Below are 21,947 nucleotides of genomic sequence, written 5' to 3'. Positions count from 1 at the left end.
CGGAAGTGGATGTAATAGTGACGTCAAAATAATGCGCCTGTTGATGTTGTGCTCTTGTCTTTGCGAGCGACTAGAATTTTAGCCAAATTGCGAATTAAATTGCCATTTAAAAGACATCAGACGCTTACATTGTATTTTAACGACCTGTTTTCGTACTCCTGTGTAAAGGCTGTAAATCGGAGTCGGTAAGACTACAATTCGGATGAAGTATTGAAGTGACAGCTTTCCAATATGACCGCTGTGGACGTGGAAGATGAGAGTATTCTGGCTTCAATATTTAAAGACAGCTTTCCAGACAACTGGAGAGACAACCCCGACTTCGCAGCCTACTTGTCAGAGCTCAGCTCGTTTGGCGTGGAGAAATTAAACCGTGAACCGGAGCGGTTGGCGGAGGAGAGGGCGCAGATACTGCAGCAGACCCGGGAGCTCGCCTTCTCCAACTACAAGACGTTCATCCGCACGGCGGACTGCACCGAGGAGATTTACCGAGACTTTGGCCGTGTGGAAAGCAGTGTTTCCAAACTCCTCGACAAGTTGCCCAGCTTCGGTGAAAAATGCAGGTTAGTGGTAAAGTTAACCAAATACTCTCTGTCGTTTTGACATGTCATGTTATTTACCTGATAGTGCCCGAGAAGCCGGTGTTTGGAGGATATATTGGCACAGGTGTTAGGTCGACAATCTCCCCCCTGCCAGAACCCCCCTTTCTAATTTCCTTAATTTTGTGGCAAGAGTCAAATACTTAATATAGAACAAGCTTCACGTCAGGATAGACAACCGAAATTAATAATTATTATATTAAACAGAGAGGAGAGAATAAAATGTTGGCAAGCAATAAACATTTCAGAACAACTATGGCCGAATTATTATCCTTACACTTTCAAACATACTAGTCGAATAAGACATGGGAGAGATGACGTATTTTGGCAAAGAGATTTATTTATAGAATAATACAAAATCAGTTACGGGTTTAAGTACACATGGGCAGCCGCCCAGGGCGGCATCTTGCCGGGGGCGGACGCTGAAGGGGGGGTTCGCCCAGGGCGCCATACAAGCCAGAACACCACAAACACTTGAAACAAATAGCCAAACCGAAAACTGCAGACAGAAATGCTTTCTGCTACTAAAATCAGTGAAATGTAGGTTAAACTGACAGCGGAGTGAAGAGCAGAAATCTCAACTAGCAATGAAGAACGCGAAGGGGGGGGGGGGGGGGGGAGAATTTCGGCACAACACCGGCAAACCGTGCCAACGTATCCTCCAAACACCGGTTTCGTGGGCATTATCACTTCTATGTAACGTGTTACCATCATATTCAAATAATATTTTCATTCAACTGTATTTTGATGAATGTATTCGTACTATTTCATCCTTCCACAATATATGACGTTAGTCCCGACACATAGAGGGTTGTTACCCAGCTGGCTGGTCGTTCATTCTATCAGCTCAGCCAACTTGCGGCCAGTTCGTCTGTTTGTGTTATCATGCCCACTCTAGCCTGAGTGCCAGTCTGTTTGTGCTATCATGCCCACTCTAGCCTGAGTGCCAGTCTGTTTGTGCTATCATGCCCACTCTAGCCTGAGTGCCAGTCTGTTTGTGCTATCATGCCCACTCTAGCCTGAGTGCCAGTCTGTTTGTGCTATCATGCCCACTCTAGCCTGAGTGCCAGTCTGTTTGTGCTATCATGCCCACTCTAGCCTGAGTGCCAGTCTGTTTGTGCTATCATGCCCACTCTAGCCTGAGTGCCAGTCTGTTTGTGCTATCATGCCCACTCTAGCCTGAGTGCCAGTCTATTTGTGCTATCATGCCCACTCTAGCCTGAGTGCCAGTCTGTTTGTGCTATCATGCCCACTCTAGCCTGAGTGCCAGTCTGTTTGTGCTATCATGCCCACTCTAGCCTGAGTGCCAGTCTGTTTGTGCTATCATGCCAACTCTAGCCTGAGTGCCAGTCTGTTTGTGCTGTCATGCCCACTCTAGCCTGAGTGCCAGTCTGTTTGTGCTATCATGCCAACTCCTTGTCACTTATTGTCATGTTTGGCTTGACAAGGACAGCAATATACTGCCCAGACAGCAATATACTTGGCAAGAGCACAAACTGGTACCGGGCTCACGTCTATCTAGAACCAACAGACTGGTACCGGGCTCACGTCTATCTGGAACCAACAGACTGGTACCGGGCTCACGTCTATCTAGAACCAACAGACTGGTACCGGGCTAACGTCTGTCTAGAACCAACAGACTGGTACCGGGCTCACGTCTATCTAGAACCAACAGACTGGTCCCGGGCTCACGTCTATCTGGAACCAACAGACTGGTACCGGGCTCACGTCTATCTAGAACCAACAGACTGGTACCGGGCTCAAGTCTATCTAGAACCAACAGACCGGTACCGGGCTCACGTCTATCTAGAACAAACAGACTGGTACCGGGCTCACGTCTATCTAGAACCAACAGACTGGTACCGGGCTCACGTCTATCTGGAACCAACAGACTGGTACCGGGCTCACGTCTATCTAGAACCAACAGACTGGTACCGGGCTCACGTCTGTCTGGAACCAACAGACTGGTACCGGGCTCACGTCTATCTAGAACAGACAGACTGGTACCGGGCTCACGTCTATCTGGAACAAACCGACTGGTACCGGGCTCACGTCTGTCTAGAACAAACAGACTAGTACCGGGCTCACGTCTATCTGGAACCAACAGACTGGTACCGGGCTCACGTCTATCTGGAACCAACAGACTGGTACCGGGCTCACGTCTGTCTGGAACCAACAGACTGGTACCGGGCTCACGTCTGTCTGGAACCAACAGACTGGTACCGGGCTCACGTCTGTCTAGAACAGACTGGTACCGGGCTCACGTCTGTCTGGAACCAACAGACTGGTACCGGGCTCACGTCTATCTGGAACCAACAGACTGGTACCGGGCTCACGTCTATCTAGAACCAACAGACTGGTACCGGGCTCACGTCTGTCTAGAACCAACAGACTGGTACCGGGCTCACCTCCATCTAGAACCAACAGACTGGTACCGGGCTCACATCTATCTGGAACAAACCGACTGGTACCGGGCTAATGTCTATTTAGAACCAACAGACTGGTACCGGGCTCACGTCTATCTGGAACAAACAGACTGGTACCGGGCTCACGTCTATCTAGAACAAACAGACTGGTACCGGGCTAACGTCTATCTAGAACCAACAGACTGGTACCGGGCTCTGTTATGAACTGTTATAACGGTGTTTATTATGGACTGTTATGAACTGTTATAACGGTGTTTATTATGGACTGTTATAACGGTGTTTATTATGGACTGTTATGAACTGTTATAACAGTGTTTATTATGGACTGTTATGAACTGTTATAACGGTGTTTATTATGAACTGTTATAACGGTGTTTATTATGGACTGTTATAACGGTGTTTATTATGAACTGTTATGAACTGTTATAACGGTGTTTAGTATGAACTGTTATAACGGTGTTTATTATGAACTGTTATAACGGTGTTTATTATGAACTGTTATAACGGTGTTTATTATGAACTGTTATAACGGTGTTTATTATGACCTGTTATAACAGTGTTTATTATGGACTGTTATGAACTGTTATAACAGTGTTTATTATGACCTGTTATAACAGTATTATGAACTGTTATAGCGGTGTTTATTATGGACTGTTATAACGGTGTTTATTATGAACTGTTATGAACTGTTATAACGGTGTTTATTATGGACTGTTATAACGGTGTTTTATGAACTGTTATAACAGTGTTTATTATGAACTGTTATAACAGTGTTTATTATGAACTGTTATAACGGTGTTTATTATGAACTGTTATAACGGTGTTTATTATGGACTGTTATAACGGTGTTTATTATGAACTGTTAACTCTGTTTATTATGAACTGTTATGAACTGTTATAACGGTGTTTATTATGGACTGTTATAACGGTGTTTATTATGAACTGTTATGAACTGTTATAACGGTGTTTATTATGAACTGTTATAACTCTGTTTATTATGGACTGTTATAACGGTGTTTTTTATGAACTGTTATAACGGTGTTTATTATGAACTGTTATGAACTGTTATAACGGTGTTTATTATGAACTGTTATAACGGTGTTTATTATGAACTGTAATGGACTGTTATAACGGTGTTTATTATGAACTGTTATAACTCTGTTTATTATGGACTGTTATAACGGTGTTTATTATGGACTGTTATAACGGTGTTTATTATGACCTGTTATAACAGTATTATGAGCTGTTATAACGGTACTTATTATGAACTGTTATAACGGTGTTTATTATGGACTGTTATAACGGTGTTTATTATGAACTGTTATAACGGTGTTTATTATGGACTGTTATAACGGTGTTTATTATGACCTGTTATGACAGTATTATGAGCTGTTATAACGGTGTTTATTATGAACTGTTATAACGGGGTTTATTATGGACTGTTATAACGGTGTTTATTATGGACTGTTATAACGGTGTTTATTATGACCTGTTATAACAGTATTGTGAACTGTTATAACGGTGTTTATTATGGACTGTTATAACGGTGTTTATTATGAACTGTTATAACGGTGTTTATTATGACCTGTTATGACAGTATTATGAGCTGTTATAACGGTGTTTATTATGAACTGTTATAACGGTGTTTATTATGGACTGTTATGAACTGTTATAACGGTGTTTATTATGGACTGTTATAACGGTGTTTATTATGACCTGTTATAACAGTATTGTGAACTGTTATAACGGTGTTTATTATGAACTGTTATAACAGTGTTTATTATGGACTGTTATAACAGTGTTTATTATGAACTGTTATAACGGTGTTTATTGTGACCTGTTATAACGGTGTTTATTATGAACTGTTATAACGGTGTTTATTATGAACTGTTATAACAGTGTTTATTATGAACTGTTATAACAGTGTTTATTATGAACTGTTATAACGGTGTTTATTATGGACTGTTATGAACTGTTATAACGGTGTTTATTATGGACTGTTATAACGGTGTTTATTATGACCTGTTATAACAGTATTGTGAACTGTTATAACGGTGTTTATTATGAACTGTTATAACAGTGTTTATTATGGACTGTTATAAGTGTTTATTGTGAACTGTTATAACGGTGTTTATTATGAACTGTTATAACGGTGTTTATTATGGACTGTTATAACGGTGTTTATTATGAACTGTTATAACGGTGTTTATTATGAACTGTTATAACAGTGTTTATTATGAACTGTTATAACAGTGTTTATTATGAACTGTTATAACAGTGTTTATTATGAACTGTTATAACAGTGTTTATTATGAACTGTTATAACAGTGTTTATTATGGACTGTTATAACGGTGTTTATTATGGACTGTTATAACGGTGTTTATTATGAACTGTTATGAACTGTTATAACGGTGTTTATTATGAACTGTTATAACTCTGTTTATTATGACCTGTTATAACATTATTATGAACTGTTATAACGGTGTTTATTATGAACTGTTATAACTCTGTTTATTATGACCTGTTATAACATTATTATGAACTGTTATAACGGTGTTTATTATGGACTGTTATAACGGTGTTTATTATGAACTGTTATAACGGTGTTTATTATGAACTGTTATAACAGTGTTTATTATGAACTGTTATAACAGTGTTTATTATGAACTGTTATAACAGTGTTTATTATGAACTGTTATAACGGTGTTTATTATGAACTGTTATAACGGTGTTTATTATGAACTGTTATAACGGTGTTTATTATGAACTGTTATAACGGTGTTTATTATGGACTGTTATAACGGTGTTTATTATGAACTGTTAACTCTGTTTATTATGAACTGTTATGAACTGTTATAACGGTGTTTATTATGGACTGTTATAACGGTGTTTATTATGAACTGTTATGAACTGTTATAACGGTGTTTATTATGACCTGTTATGACAGTATTATGAGCTGTTATAACGGTGTTTATTATGAACTGTTATAACGGTGTTTATTATGGACTGTTATGAACTGTTATAACGGTGTTTATTATGGACTGTTATAACGGTGTTTATTATGACCTGTTATAACAGTATTGTGAACTGTTATAACGGTGTTTATTATGGACTGTTATAACAGTGTTTATTATGGACTGTTATAACAGTGTTTATTATGGACTGTTATAACAGTGTTTATTATGAACTGTTATAACGGTGTTTATTGTGACCTGTTATAACGGTGTTTATTATGAACTGTTATAACGGTGTTTATTATGGACTGTTATAACGGTGTTTATTATGGACTGTTATAACAGTATTGTGAACTGTTATAACGGTGTTTATTATGGACTGTTATAACAGTGTTTATTATGGACTGTTATAACAGTGTTTATTATGAACTGTTATAACGGTGTTTATTGTGACCTGTTATAACGGTGTTTATTATGGTCTGTTATAACAGTTTTTATTATGGACTGTTATAACGGTGTTTATTATGAACTGTTATAACAGTGTTTATTGTGACCTGTTATAACGGTGTTTATTATGGACTGTTATAACGGTGTTTATTATGGACTGTTATAACGGTGTTTATTGTGACCTGTTATAACGGTGTTTATTATGAACTGTTATAACGGTGTTTATTATGGACTGTTATAACGGTGTTTATTATGGACTGTTATAACAGTATTGTGAACTGTTATAACGGTGTTTATTATGGACTGTTATAACAGTGTTTATTATGGACTGTTATAACAGTGTTTATTATGAACTGTTATAACGGTGTTTATTGTGACCTGTTATAACGGTGTTTATTATGGTCTGTTATAACAGTTTTTATTATGGACTGTTATAACGGTGTTTATTATGAACTGTTATAACAGTGTTTATTGTGACCTGTTATAACGGTGTTTATTATGGACTGTTATAACGGTGTTTATTATGGACTGTTATAACGGTGTTTATTATGGACTGTTATAACGGTGTTTATTATGAACTGTTATAACGGTGTTTATTATGAACTGTTTTAACGGTGTTTATTATGAACTGTTATAACGGTGTTTATTATGGACTGTTATAACTCTGTTTATTATGAACTGTTATAACGGTGTTTATTATGGACTGTTATAACGGTGTTTATTATGAACTGTTATAACGGTGTTTATTATGGACTGTTATAACTCTGTTTATTATGAACTGTTATAACGGTGTTTATTATGGACTGTTATAAGTGTTTATTATGAACTGTTGACATGATGAAGAACCTGTTGGTGTCTGTCCTCTTTAGAGGTTTTGTGAAGGAGGCGGAGGACATCGGGGTGAGCCGGAGGATGAACAGCCTGACTCTGAACCGTCACACAGAGATCCTGGAGATCTTAGAGATACCTCAGCTGATGGACACCTGCGTCCGGAATGGCTACTACGAGGAGGCTCTGGAACTGGCGGCCTACGTCAAGAGACTGGAGAAGAAACACTCGTCTCTACCCGTCATCCAGGTATTAATGCTCCAACTACCACTTCCTGTTTACCCAGCTAGGAGTTACAGATCGTACCACTTCCTGTTTACCCAGCTAGGAGTTACAGATCGTACCACTTCCTGTTTACCCAGCAAGGAGTTACAGATCGTACCACTTCCTGTTTACCCAGCTAGGAGTTACAGATCGTACCACTTCCTGTTTACCCAGCTAGGAGTTACAGATCGTACCACTTCCTGTTTACACAGCTAGGAGTTACAGATCGTACCACTTCCTGTTTACACAGCTAGGAGTTACAGATCGTACCACTTCCTGTTTACCCAGCTAGGAGTTACAGATCGTACCACTTCCTGTTTACCCAGCTAGGAGTTACAGATCGTACCACTTCCTGCTTACCCAGCTAGGAGTTACAGATCGTACCACTTCCTGTTTACCCAGCAAGGAGTTACAGATCGTACCACTTCCTGTTTACCCAGCTAGGAGTTACAGATCGTACCACTTCCTGTTTACCCAGCTAGGAGTTACAGATCGTACCACTTCCTGCTTACCCAGCTAGGAGTTACAGATCGTACCACTTCCTGTTTACCCAGCTAGGAGTTACAGATCGTACCACTTCCTGCTTACCCAGCTAGGAGTTACAGATCGTACCACTTCCTGTTTACCCAGCTAGGAGTTACAGATCGTACCACTTCCTGTTTACCCAGCTAGGAGTTACAGATCGTACCACTTCCTGCTTACCCAGCTAGGAGTTACAGATCGTACCACTTCCTGTTTACCCAGCTAGGAGTTACAGATCGTACCACTTCCTGTTTACCCAGCTAGGAGTTACAGATCGTACCACTTCCTGTTTACCCAGCTAGGAGTTACAGATCGTACCACTTCCTGTTTACCCAGCAAGGAGTTACAGATCGTACCACTTCCTGTTTACCCAGCTAGGAGTTGCAGATCGTACCACTTCCTGTTTACCCAGCTAGGAGTTACAGATCGTACCACTTCCTGTTTACACAGCTAGGAGTTACAGATCGTACCACTTCCTGTTTACCCAGCTAGGAGTTACAGATCGTACCACTTCCTGCTTACACAGCTAGGAGTTACAGATCGTACCACTTCCTGTTTACACAGCTAGGAGTTGCAGATCGTACCACTTCCTGTTTACACAGCTAGGAGTTACAGATCGTACCACTTCCTGTTTACACAGCTAGGAGTTACAGATCGTACCACTTCCTGTTTACACAGCTAGGAGTTACAGATCGTACCACTTCCTGTTTACACAGCTAGGAGTTGCAGATCGTACCACTTCCTGTTTACACAGCTAGGAGTTACAGATCGTACCACTTCCTGCTTACACAGCTAGGAGTTACAGATCGTACCACTTCCTGTTTACACAGCTAGGAGTTACAGATCGTACCACTTCCTGTTTACCCAGCTAGGAGTTACAGATCGTACCACTTCCTGTTTACCCAGCTAGGAGTTACAGATCGTACCACTTCCTGTTTACACAGCTAGGAGTTACAGATCGTACCACTTCCTGTTTACCCAGCTAGGAGTTACAGATCGTACCACTTCCTGTTTACCCAGCTAGGAGTTACAGATCGTACCACTTCCTGTTTACACAGCTAGGAGTTGCAGATCGTACCACTTCCTGTTTACCCAGCTAGGAGTTACAGATCGTACCACTTCCTGTTTACCCAGCTAGGAGTTGCAGATCGTACCACTTCCTGTTTACCCAGCTAGGAGTTACAGATCGTACCACTTCCTGTTTACCCAGCTAGGAGTTACAGATCGTACCACTTCCTCATTATTATATACATTTTGTCTACACTCAGTCTGACAAGCCATGTGGTAGATCCAGAAATACCTCGTCTTAATACTGTAACAGTGTGATTCTCTGACCTCTGACCTGTGTGTCTTCTTCAGGGCATCGTCCAGGAGGTGCGTCAGTCAGCTCAGCTCATGCTGAACCAGCTGTTGCAGCAGCTACGTAGCAACTCCCAACTTCCTGTGTGCCTGCGTGTGATTGGCTACCTGCGCAGGATGGACGTGTTCACGGAGGCGGAGCTACGGGTCAAGTTCCTGCAGGCGCGGGGCAGCTGGCTCCATTCCATCCTGTCCACTGTCCCTGATGAGGACCCTTACTGCCACGTCACCAAGACCATCGAGGCGTGTCGCGTGTGTAACCTGGCTTCAGTTATCTAGCAGTGGAATGAAGGACCGATGAAACAGGAAGGATGCTCCACTCCCCCCCTCTTTTATTCTCTGACATGTCCTTCCTCTGTTCCAGGTACATCTGTTTGACATCATCACCCAGTACAGAGCCATCTTCTCTGACGAGGACCCCCTGCTGTCTCCTGGTGACACAACACTTTATTTAATTTAAGGCTGAATTATTTGATACGATTTACAATTTTTCATAAATATGAAGTTTAAACACAACAATAATTATTTTAAAGACGTATTTACAAATATACAGTACATATGTTCTGGAAAAGCCCGTCAGTACAGGTCAATAGTCCAACTGAAGTGTCAGGTCACTGGCTGGGCAGCCTTGTGATGTACAGTGTCTTGTGTTGAAAGGTGGTCCGGGCCAGGCGGTGAACGAAGGGGCCATCTTCCACGGCTGGGTGGTGCAGCAGGTGTCTGAGTTCCTGGTGACCCTGGATCGAGACCTCCAGAGGGGGGTGGGCGGACGCCTGGACTCCCTGCTGGGACAGTGCATGTACTTCGGCCTTTCCTTCAGCCGCGTCGGGGCAGACTTCCGCGGCCAGCTGGCCCCCATGTTCCAGCGCGTGGCGGCCGATACCTTCCGTAAAGCTGTAGAGGAAGCCGTGGAGAGGTTCCAGGAGGACATGAACCTGTATACTCTGATCTCTCTCCCTTCTATGCTGGCTGGGGGCTCCATGCCAGGTACCGTCCAGCCCCCCAGTACCCAGCCAGGCACCCTCCAGCCCCCCATGGCTCTGCTGGATTTCCCCCCTCTGGCCTGCTTCCTCAACAACATCTTGACGGCCTTCAACGACCTCAGGCTCTGTTGTCCCCTCGGTCTGGCCCAGCAGGTGACCGAGTATCTGGAGGACGCCTTGGTAAAGGTAACGAACGCCTGTCTGTCTCTGCTAACGCTACGCTACGTCTGCTGCTAAAGTTACCAAATTGACATGTCTAGGCTGTCCCATGTTCTCTCTAGACGCGGTAGACGGGATGCTCTCTAGACGGGGTAGACGGGATGCTCTCTAGACGGGGTAGACGGGATGCTCTCTCTAGACGCGGTAGACGGGATGCTCTAGACGCGGTAGACGGGATGATCTCTCTCTAGACGGGATGCTCTCTCTCTAGACGGGATGCTCTCTCTAGATGCGGTAGACGGGATGCTCTAGACGCGGTAGACGGGATGATCTCTCTCTAGACGGGATGCTCTCTCTCTAGACGGGATGCTCTCTCTCTAGACGCGGTAGACGGGATGCTCTCTCTAGACGGGATGCTCTCTAGACGGGGTAGACGGGATGCTCTCTCTAGACGGGATGCTCTCTCTAGACGGGATGCTCTCTCTAGATGCGGTAGACGGGATGCTCTAGACGCGGTAGACGGGATGCTCTCTCTAGACGGGATGCTCTCTCTAGACGGGATGCTCTCTCTAGACGCGGTAGACGGGATGCTCTCTCTAGACGGGGTAGACGGGATGCTCTCTCTAGACGGGATGCTCTCTAGACGCGGTAGACGGGATGCTCTCTCTCTAGACGCGGTATACGGGATGCTCTCTCTAGACGCGGTAGACGGGATGCTCTCTAGACGGGGTAGACGGGATGCTCTCTCTAGACGCGGTAGACGGGATGCTCTAGACGCGGTAGACGGGATGCTCTATCTCTAGACGGGATGCTCTATCTCTAGACGGGATGCTCTCTCTAGACGCGGTAGACGGGATGCTCTCTCTAGACGGGATGCTCTCTCTAGACGGGGTAGACGGGATGCTCTCTCTAGACGCGGTAGACGGGATGCTCTAGACGCGGTAGACGGGATGCTCTCTCTAGACGGGATGCTCTCTCTCTAAACGGGATGCTCTCTCTAGACGCGGTAGACGGGATGCTCTCTCTAGACGGGATGCTCTCTCTCTAGACGGGATGCTCTCTCTCTAGACGGGATGCTCTCTCTCTAGACGGGATGCTCTCTCTAGACGCGGTAGACGGGATGCTCTCTCTAGACGGGATGCTCTCTAGACGGGGTAGACGGGATGATCTCTCTAAACGGGGTAGACGGGATGCTCTCTCTAGACGGGATGCTCTCTAGACGCGGTAGACGGGATGCTCTCTCTAGACGCGGTAGACGGGATGCTCTCTCTAGACGGGGTAGACGGGATGCTCTCTCTAGACGCGGTAGACGGGATGCTCTCTAGACGGGGTAGACGGGATGCTCTCTCTAGACGGGGTAGACGGGATGCTCTCTCTAGACGGGGTAGACGGGATGCTCTCTCTAGACGCGGTAGACGGGATGCTCTCTCTAGACGCGGTAGACGGGATGCTCTCTCTAGACGCGGTAGACGGGATGCTCTCTCTAGACGCGGTAGACGGGATGCTCTCTCTAGACGCGGTAGACGGGATGCTCTCTCTAGACGGGGTAGACGGGATGCTCTCTAGACGCGGTAGACGGGATGCTCTCTCTAGACACGGTAGACGGGATGCTCTCTCTAGATGCGGTAGATGGGATGCTCTCTCTAGACACGGTAGACGGGATGCTCTCTCTAGACGCGGTAGACGGGATGCTCTCTCTAGACGCGGTAGATGGGATGCTCTCTAGACGGGGTAGACGGGATGCTCTCTCTAGATGCGGTAGACGGGATGCTCTCTAGACACGGTAGACGGGATGCTCTCTCTAGACGCGGTATACGGGATGCTCTCTAGATGGGGTAGACGGGATGCTCTCTAGACGCGGTAGATGGGATGCTCTCTAGACGGGGTAGACGGGATGCTCTCTAGACGGGGTAGACGGGATGCTCTCTAGACGGGGTAGACGGGATGCTCTCTAGACGGGGTAGACGGGATGCTCTCTAGACGGGGTAGACGGGATGCTCTCTAGACGGGGTAGACGGGATGCTCTCTCTAGACGCGGTAGACGGGATGCTCTCTCTAGACGGGGTAGACGGGATGCTCTCTCTAGACGCGGTATACGGGATGCTCTCTAGACGCGGTAGACGGGATGCTCTCTAGACGCGGTAGACGGGATGCTCTCTAGACGCGGTAGACGGGATGCTCTCTAGACGGGGTAGACGGGATGCTCTCTCTAGACGGGATGCTCTCTAGACGCGGTAGACGGGATGCTCTCTCTAGACGGGATGCTCTCTAGACGCGGTAGACGGGATGCTCTCTAGACGCGGTAGACGGGATGCTCTCTAGACGCGGTAGACGGGATGCTCTCTAGACGCGGTAGACGGGATGCTCTCTCTAGACGGGGTAGACGGGATGCTCTCTAGACGGGGTAGACGGGATGCTCTCTAGACGCGGTAGGCGGGATGCTCTCTAGACGGGGTAGACGGGATGCTCTCTCTAAACGGGGTAGACGGGATGTTCTCTCTAGACGGGATGCTCTCTAGACGCGGTAGACGGGATGCTCTCTCTAGACGCGGTATACGGGATGCTCTCTCTAGACGCGGTAGACGGGATGCTCTCTAGACGGGGTAGACGGGATGCTCTCTCTAGACGCGGTAGACGGGATGCTCTCTAAACGGGGTAGACGGGATGCTCTCTCTAGACGGGATGCTCTCTAGACGCGGTAGACGGGATGCTCTCTCTAGACGGGATGCTCTCTAGACGGGGTAGACGGGATGCTCTCTCTAGACGCGGTAGACGGGATGCTCTCTAGACGGGGTAGACGGGATGCTCTCTCTAGACGCGGTAGACGGGATGCTCTCTAGACGCGGTAGACGGGATGCTCTCTCTCTAGACGGGGTAGACGGGATGCTCTCTCTAGACGGGGTAGACGGGATGCTCTCTCTAGACGCGGTAGACGGGATGCTCTCTCTAGACGCGGTAGACGGGATGCTCTCTCTAGACGCGGTAGACGGGATGCTCTCTCTAGACGCGGTAGACGGGATGCTCTCTAGACGCGGTAGACGGGATGCTCTCTCTCTAGACGGTTTGTTTAGACAGATCTAGGCTCATTTTACTCTCCCCAAATCCTAATCTTAAATTCACCGAAGATCACTGTCTTTGGGACATGGTAATCTAGTACAGTTGAAATGTTATGTATTCATGGTTTATGTATGTACAGTATGTATGTTATGTATTCATGGTTTATGTATGTACAGTATGTATGTTATGTAGTCATGGTTTATGTATGTACAGTATGTATGTTATGTATTCATGGTTTATGTATGTACAGTATGTATGTTATGTATTCATGGTTTATGTATGTACAGTATGTATGTTATGTAGTCATGGTTTATGTATGTACAGTATGTATGTTATGTATTCATGGTTTATGTATGTACAGTATGTATGTTATGTAGTCATGGTTTATGTATGTACAGTATGTATGTTATGTATTCATGGTTTATGTATGTACAGTATTATGTATTCATGGTTTATGTATGTACAGTATGTATGTTATGTATTCATCCTTTTCCTGTGTCTCCGGTAGAAGTTACCCTGATAGGACCAGGTCCCCCCCTCTCCCTCAGACTCTCCCCAGGTCCCCCCCTCTCCCTCAGACTCTCCCCAGGTCCCCCCCTCTCCCTCAGACTCTCCCCAGGTCCCCCCCTCTCCCTCAGACTCTCCCCAGGTCCCCCCCTCTCCCTCAGACTCTCCCCAGGTCCCCCCCTCTCCCTCAGACTCTCCCCAGGTCCCCCCCTCTCCCTCAGACTCTCCCCCAGACTCTCCCCAGGTCCCCCCTCCCTCCCTCAGACTCTCCCCAGGTCCCCCCTCCCTCCCTCAGACTCTCCCCTCCCTCCCTCAGACTCTCCCCAGGTCCCCCTCCCTCCCTCCGACTCTCCCCAGGTCCCCCCCTCTCCCTCAGACTCTCCCCAGGTCCCCCTCCCTCCCTCAGACTCTCCCCAGGTCCCCCCTCTCCCTCAGACTCTCCCCAGGTCCCCCCCCCCTCCCTCAGACTCTCCCCAGGTCCCCCTCCCTCCCTCAGACTCTCCCCAGGTCCCCCCCTCTCCCTCAGACTCTCCCCAGGTCCCCCCCTCTCCCTCAGACTCTCCCCAGGTCCCCCCCTCCCTCCCTAAGACTCTCCCCTCCCTCCCTCAGACTCTCCCCAGGTCCCCTCTCCCTCCCTCAGACTCTCCCCTCCCTCCCTCAGACTCTCCCCAGGTCCCCCCTCCCTCCCTCAGACTCTCCCCAGGTCCCCCCCTCTCCCTCAGACTCTCCCCAGGTCCCCCCCTCTCCCTCAGACTCTCCCCAGGTCCCCCCCTCTCCCTCAGACTCTCCCCCAGACTCTCCCCAGGTCCCCCCTCCCTCCCTCAGACTCTCCCCTCCCTCCCTCAGACTCTCCCCAGGTCCCCCTCCCTCCCTCCCTCAGACTCTCCCCAGGTCCCCCCCTCTCCCTCAGACTCTCCCCAGGTCCCCCCCTCTCCCTCAGACTCTCCCCAGGTCCCCCCCTCTCCCTCAGACTCTCCCCAGGTCCCCCTCCCTCCCTCAGACTCTCCCCAGGTCCCCCTCCCTCCCTCAGACTCTCCCCAGGTCCCCCCTCCCTCCCTCAGACTCTCCCCAGGTCCCCCCCTCTCCCTCAGACTCTCCCCAGGTCCCCCCCTCCCTCCCTAAGACTCTCCCCTCCCTCCCTCAGACTCTCCCCAGGTCCCCCCCTCTCCCTCAGACTCTCCCCAGGTCCCCCCTCCCTCCCTCAGACTCTCCCCAGGTCCCTCCCTCTCCCTCAGACTCTCCCCAGGTCCCTCCCTCTCCCTCAGACTCTCCCCAGGTCCCCCCCTCTCCCTCAGACTCTCCCCAGGTCCCCCCCTCTCCCTCAGACTCTCCCCAGGTCCCCCCCTCTCCCTCAGACTCTCCCCAGGTCCCCCCCCCCTCCCTCAGACTCTCCCCAGGTCCCGCCTCCCTCCCTCAGACTCTCCCCTCCCTCCCTCAGACTCTCCCCAGGTCCCCCTCCCTCCCTCAGACTCTCCCCAGGTCCCCCTCCCTCCCTCAGACTCTCCCCAGGTCCCCCTCCCTCCCTCAGACTCTCCCCAGGTCCCCCTCCCTCTCCCTCAGACTCTCCCCAGGTCCCTCCCTCTCCCTCAGACTCTCCCCAGGTCCCCCCCTCTCCCTCAGACTCTCCCCAGGTCCCCCCCCCCTCCCTCAGACTCTCCCCAGGTCCCGCCTCCCTCCCTCAGACTCTCCCCTCCCTCCCTCAGACTCTCCCCAGGTCCCCCTCCCTCCCTCAGACTCTCCCCAGGTCCCCCCTCCCTCCCTCAGACTCTCCCCTCCCTCCCTCAGACTCTCCCCAGGTCCCCCCTACCTCCCTCAGACTCTCCCCAGGTCCCCCTCCCTCCCTCAGACTCTCCCCAGGTCCCCCTCCCTCCCTCAGACTCTCCCCAGGTCCCCCTCCCTCCCTCAGACTCTCCCCAGGTCCCCCCTTCCCCTCAGACTCTCCCCAGGTCCCCCCTTCCCCTCAGACGGTCCCCCCTCCCCTCACTCTCCCCAGGTCCCCCCCCCCCTCAGACTCTCCCCAGGTCCCCCCTCCCCTCAGACTCTCCCCAGGTCCCCCCTCCCCTCAGGTCCCCCCTCCACTCAGACTCTCCCCAGGTCCCCTCCCTCCCTCAGACTCTCCCCAGGTCCCCCCTTCCCCTCAGACTCTCCCCAGGTCCCCCCTTCCCCTCAGACGGTCCCCCCTCCCCTCAGACTCTCCCCAGGTCCCCCCTCCCCTCAGACTCTCCCCAGGTCCCCCCTCCCCTCAGGTCCCCCCTCCACTCAGACTCTCCCCAGGTCCCCTCCCTCCCTCAGACTCTCCCCAGGTCCCCCCTTCCCCTCAGACTCTCCCCAGGTCCCCCCTTCCCCTCAGACGGTCCCCCCTCCCCTCACTCTCCCCAGGTCCCCCCTTCCCCTCAGACGGTCCCCCCTCCCCTCACTCTCCCCAGGTCCCCCCCCCCCTCAGACTCTCCCCAGGTCCCCCCCCCCCCCCCCCCTCCCCTCAGACTCTCCCCAGGTCCCCCCCCCCTCAGACTCTCCCCAGGTCCCCCCTTCCCCTCAGACTCTCCCCAGGTCCCCCCTCCCCTCAGACTGGTTGTATCTCATGACCTCCTCTCCCCTCCCCAGGTCACCAAGCTGATCGTGGCGTTCCACCGGGCTGAAGAGACGGCGTTCAGCGACCGAGAGAAGGACCTGTTTGTCCAATTCTGCTGTTCCTTCGCTGAGGACATGGTTCCTTTCCTCAACCGCTGTCTGCAGGTCCTGTTCCCCCCAGCACAGCTCTCTGTCATACTGGGTAAATACTCTGTCACGTCCCCCCCCAGCACAGCTCTCTGGGTAAATACTCTGTCACGTCCCCCCCCAGCACAGCTCTCTGGGTAAATACTATGTTACGTCCCCTACGATAACCTCTATAGTAATGTGAAACGTCCACAGTAACATCCACTATAGTAATGTGAAACATCCACAGTAACGTGAACATCCACAGTAACAGCCTCTATAGTAATGTGAAACATCCACAGTAACAACCTCTATAGTAATGTGAAACGTCCACAGTAACAGCCTCTATAGTAATGTGAAACATCCACAGTAACAGCCTCTATAGTAATGTGAAACATCCACAGTAACAACCTCTATAGTAATGTGAAACATCCACAGTAACAGCCTCTATAGTAATGTGAAACATCCACAGTAATGTGAAACGTCCACAGTAACAGCCTCTATAGTAATGTGAAACGTCCACAGTAACAGCCTCTATAGTAATGTGAAACATCCACAGTATCAACCTCTATAGTAATGTGAAACATCCACAGTAACAGCCTCTATAGTAATGTGAAACGTCCACAGTAACAGCCTCTATAGTAATGTGAAACGTCCACAGTAACAGCCTCTATAGTAATGTGAAACATCCACAGTAACAGCCTCTATAGTAATGTGAAACATCCACAGTAACAGCCTCTATAGTAATGTGAAACATCCACAGTAACAGCCTCTATAGTAATGTGAAACATCCACAGTAACGTGAACATCCACAGTAAGTAACAGCCTCTATAGTAATGTGAAACGTCCACAGTAACAACCTCTATAGTAATGTGAAACATCCACAGTAACAGCCTCTATAGTAATGTGAAACATCCACAGTAACAGCCTCTATAGTAATGTGAAACATCCACAGTAACAGCCTCTATAGTAATGTGAAACGTCCACAGTAACAACCTCTATAGTAATGTGAAACATCCACAGTAACAACCTGTATAGTAATGTGAAACATCCACAGTAACAGCCTCTATAGTAATGTGAAACATCCACAGTAACAGCCTCTATAGTAATGTGAAACATCCACAGTAACAGCCTCTATAGTAATGTGAAACATCCACAGTAACAACCTCTATAGTAATGTGAAACATCCACAGTAACAGCCTCTATAGTAATGTGAAACATCCACTATAGTAATGTGAAACGTCCACAGTAACAACCTCTATAGTAATGTGAAACATCCACAGTAACAGCCTCTATAGTAACGTGAAACATCCACAGTAACAGCCTCTATAGTAATGTGAAACGTCCACAGTAACAGCCTCTATAGTAATGTGAAACATCCACAGTAACGTGAAACATCCACAGTAACAGCCTCTATAGTAATGTGAAACGTTCCACAGTAACAACCTCTATAGTAATGTGAAACATCCACAGTAACAGCCTCTATAGTAATGTGAAACATCCACAGTAACAGCCTCTATAGTAATGTGAAACGTCCACAGTAACAGCCTCTATAGTAATGTGAAACATCCACAGTAACAGCCTCTATAGTAATGTGAAACATCCACAGTAACAACCTCTATAGTAATGTGAAACATCCACAGTAACAGCCTCTATAGTAATGTGAAACGTCCACAGTAACAGCCTCTATAGTAATGTGAAACATCCACAGTAACAACCTCTATAGTAATGTGAAACATCCACAGTAACAACCTCTATAGTAATGTGAAACATCCACAGTAGTAATGTGAAACATCCACAGTAGTAATGTGAAACATCCACAGTAACAGCCTCTATAGTAATGTGAACGTCCACAGTAACAGCCTCTATAGTAATGTGAAACATCCACAGTAACGTGAACATCCACAGTAACAGCCTCTATAGTAATGTGAAACATCCACAGTAACAGCCTCTATAGTAATGTGAAACATCCACAGTAACGTGAACATCCACAGTAACAGCCTCTATAGTAATGTGAAACATCCACAGTAACAGCCTCTATAGTAATGTGAAACATCCACAGTAACAACCTCTATAGTAATGTGAAACATCCACAGTAACAACCTCTATAGTAATGTGAAACATCCACAGTAACAACCTCTATAGTAATGTGAAACATCCACAGTAACAGCCTCTATAGTAATGTGAAACATCCACAGTAACAACCTCTATAGTAATGTGAAACATCCACAGTAACAACCTCTATAGTAATGTGAAACATCCACAGTAACAACCTCTATAGTAATGTGAAACATCCACAGTAACAACCTCTATAGTAATGTGAAACATCCACAGTAACAACCTCTATAGTAATGTGAAACATCCACAGTAGTAATGTGAAACATCCACAGTAGTAATGTGAAACGTCCACAGTAGTAATGTGAAACATCCACTATAGTAATGTGAAACATCCACAGTAACAACCTCTATAGTAATGTGAAACATCCACAGTAACAGCCTCTATAGTAATGTGAAACATCCACAGTAACGTGAACATCCACAGTAACATCCTCTATAGTAATGTGAAACATCCACAGTAACGTGAACGTCCACAGTAACAGCCTCTATAGTAATGTGAAACATCCACAGTAACGTGAACATCCACAGTAACAGCCTCTATAGTAATGTGAAACATCCACAGTAACAACCTCTATAGTAATGTGAAACATCCACAGTAACAGCCTCTATAGTAATGTGAAACATCCACAGTAACAACCTCTATAGTAATGTGAAACATCCACAGTAACAACCTCTATAGTAATGTGAAACATCCACAGTAACAACCTCTATAGTAATGTGAAACATCCACAGTAACGTGAACATCCACAGTAACAGCCTCTATAGTAATGTGAAACATCCACAGTAACGTGAACATCCACAGTAACAGCCTCTATAGTAATGTGAAACATCCACAGTAACAGCCTCTATAGTAATGTGAAACATCCACAGTAACAGCCTCTATAGTAATGTGAAACATCCACAGTAACAACCTCTATAGTAATGTGAACATCCACAGTAACAGCCTCTATAGTAATGTGAAACATCCACAGTAACAGCCTCTATAGTAATGTGAAACATCCACAGTAACAGCCTCTATAGTAATGTGAAACATCCACAGTAACAACCTCTATAGTAATGTGAAACATGGTTTTTGTCCTCCAGGTGTCCCTCCAACTCAAGTCCACCAATACAGCAGTCTGGGTTGTATTGACGTGAGTCCAGTCCTGGAGCCTCTGGCGTTCGTTCTTCCCAAGAGGGAGACGGTGACTCCGATGGTAGAAGACCTCAGTGTTGAGCTGGACGGTCTCACCACAGCTGATCCTCAACCGACACTTCCTGTTGACAACCTGGGACTTCCTGATCCTGAACCGATAGCAGGTCCGGAACCTGTAGAGGAGGATCCCATGGTCTCATCCACCATATCTACTGAGTTTGTGTCCGAGACAGGTCTGACCTCTGACCCTGAACTGGAAGCCATTTTGAATGACCCTAACCCTGTACTGGACGACCCAGAGAGACCAAGGGCTGACAGCCACCGTGAAGTACAGGACGACCCTGAGTTGGAGGCCATACTGAATCCCCCAAAGCCTGTACTGACCGCCCCAGAACATAACCCAGTCCTAGAGCCTGTACTGACCTCCCCAGAACATAACCCAGTCCTAGAGCCTGTACTGACCTCCCCAGAACATAACCCAGTCCTAGAGCCTGAGGTAAACAGTGAGCCATCAGAGCCTGACGTAAACCCGGAAGTAGCAGAGAATTAACCCTCAGGAGTGTTGGCTAGGTTGACTAACAATAGCCTTGAATCTCAGTTATTATCCATTTTGACTAGTTCATTTAACAATTTACCCTTTCCAGGAATGTTTCCAATGCTTTAGCTTGTATATACTGCCATCTAATCTGGGTATGACTGGTTGGAGAATGTGCTAACTGAACTATGTAATACATTTAAAATAGTTTATTTCTACTGTAAGATGGATGTTCATGATTAAAATATATCCAAAACAGAAAATGTCTTCAAACTGTGTTTTAATTAGGGGCATCAAAAAATGTCAGAGCAGGTTTCATACACAAGCCTAGAAAGTGCAAATACCTTCAGGCTTTTACAAACTTGGTAGTTACCGAATAACATTATTCAAACATGGAATTCATTAAGTTTAACCTTTTTAAAAAATTGTAATTTTATACAAAAACATCAGTATTAAATCCAGCTATCTTCACTGTTCAGTTGCTGGGAATTCTGTTTAGTGGAACTTGTGTAGAAGATGGTTTCCGATTCTTTAAGATGGCTTCCGATTCTTCAAGATGGCTTCCGCTTCTTCAAGATGGCTTCTTCAACATTTCTTCTTGCGGGCAGCGTTGGGGTTGGCCCTCCTCCGCCCCCCTCCGCCAGCTCCGTCTGTGATGTGCAGGTTGGCAGAGCGGCTGTAGATGTCGTGATCAGAGAAAGGTGAGCCGCCCCCGGCCAGGTAGTCTGGGTTTAAGACGTCCGTCTTCTGGCGGGCCTTACGGGACACACGCTGCTGGGGGAAACGCTGGTCCTCCACCAGGTGGGGGTTGCTGCCGTGTTTGCCCCCTTGTGGCAGGGGCAGGGAGTACTACGGGGAACAGAGAGCGTACATTAGTCTGCCCCCTTGTGGCAGGGAGTACTACGGGGAACAGAGAGCGTACATTAGTCTGCCCCCTTGTGGCAGGGAGTACTACAGGGAACAGAGAGCGTACATTAGTCTGCCCCCTTGTGGCAGGGAGTAATACAGGGAACAGAGAGCGTAGATTAGTCTGCCCCCTTGTGGCAGGGAGTAATACAGGGAACAGAGAGCGTACATTAATCTGCCCCCTTGTGGCAGGAAGTACTACGGGGAACAGAGAGTACATTAGCTCCTTCCTCTAGATTAGCGTTCCATTTACAATAAGCGATGGTAAACGCTAGTCTGCAACTGCTACAGTAACAGAGTGGAGAAGCTAGTCTGCAGGTAGTCTATTGGTTAGAGTGTTGGACTAGTAACCAGCAGGTAGCCTAGTGGTTAGTGTTGGACTAGTAACCAGCAGGTAGCCTAGTGGTTAGAGCGCTGGACTAGTAACCAGCAGGTAGCCTAGTGGTTAGAGTG

General features: G+C 47.4%; 2 protein-coding genes across 2 annotated transcripts in view; one reads left to right on the top strand and one right to left on the bottom strand.

The window, feature by feature from the left end:
• The first annotated feature begins 29 nt into the window (after positions 1–29).
• LOC129854581 (conserved oligomeric Golgi complex subunit 8-like) lies at positions 30–20,851 on the top strand. The gene is made up of 7 exons (XM_055921811.1): positions 30–560; positions 7,294–7,501; positions 9,398–9,649; positions 9,762–9,831; positions 10,055–10,566; positions 16,708–16,876; positions 20,002–20,851. The coding sequence occupies exons 1-7, from the start codon at positions 232–234 to the stop codon at positions 20,601–20,603; spliced, it is 2,142 nt and encodes a 713-aa protein (XP_055777786.1). The 5' UTR covers positions 30–231; the 3' UTR covers positions 20,604–20,851.
• LOC129854586 (RNA-binding protein NOB1-like) overlaps positions 20,852–21,947 on the bottom strand; it is a gene marked incomplete at its 5' end in the record, with an annotated part of 14,024 nt that continues 12,928 nt past the window's right edge. The window contains 1 exon segment of the mRNA XM_055921818.1: positions 20,852–21,437. Coding sequence (XP_055777793.1) covers positions 21,174–21,437 — 264 coding nt within the window.

The sequence above is a fragment of the Salvelinus fontinalis genome, chromosome 4, assembly GCF_029448725.1.
Source record: "Salvelinus fontinalis isolate EN_2023a chromosome 4, ASM2944872v1, whole genome shotgun sequence".
NCBI lineage: Eukaryota > Metazoa > Chordata > Actinopteri > Salmoniformes > Salmonidae > Salvelinus > Salvelinus fontinalis.
The sequence above is the reverse complement of the archived record's forward strand: the minus strand, read 5'-3'. Positions and strand labels throughout refer to the sequence as shown.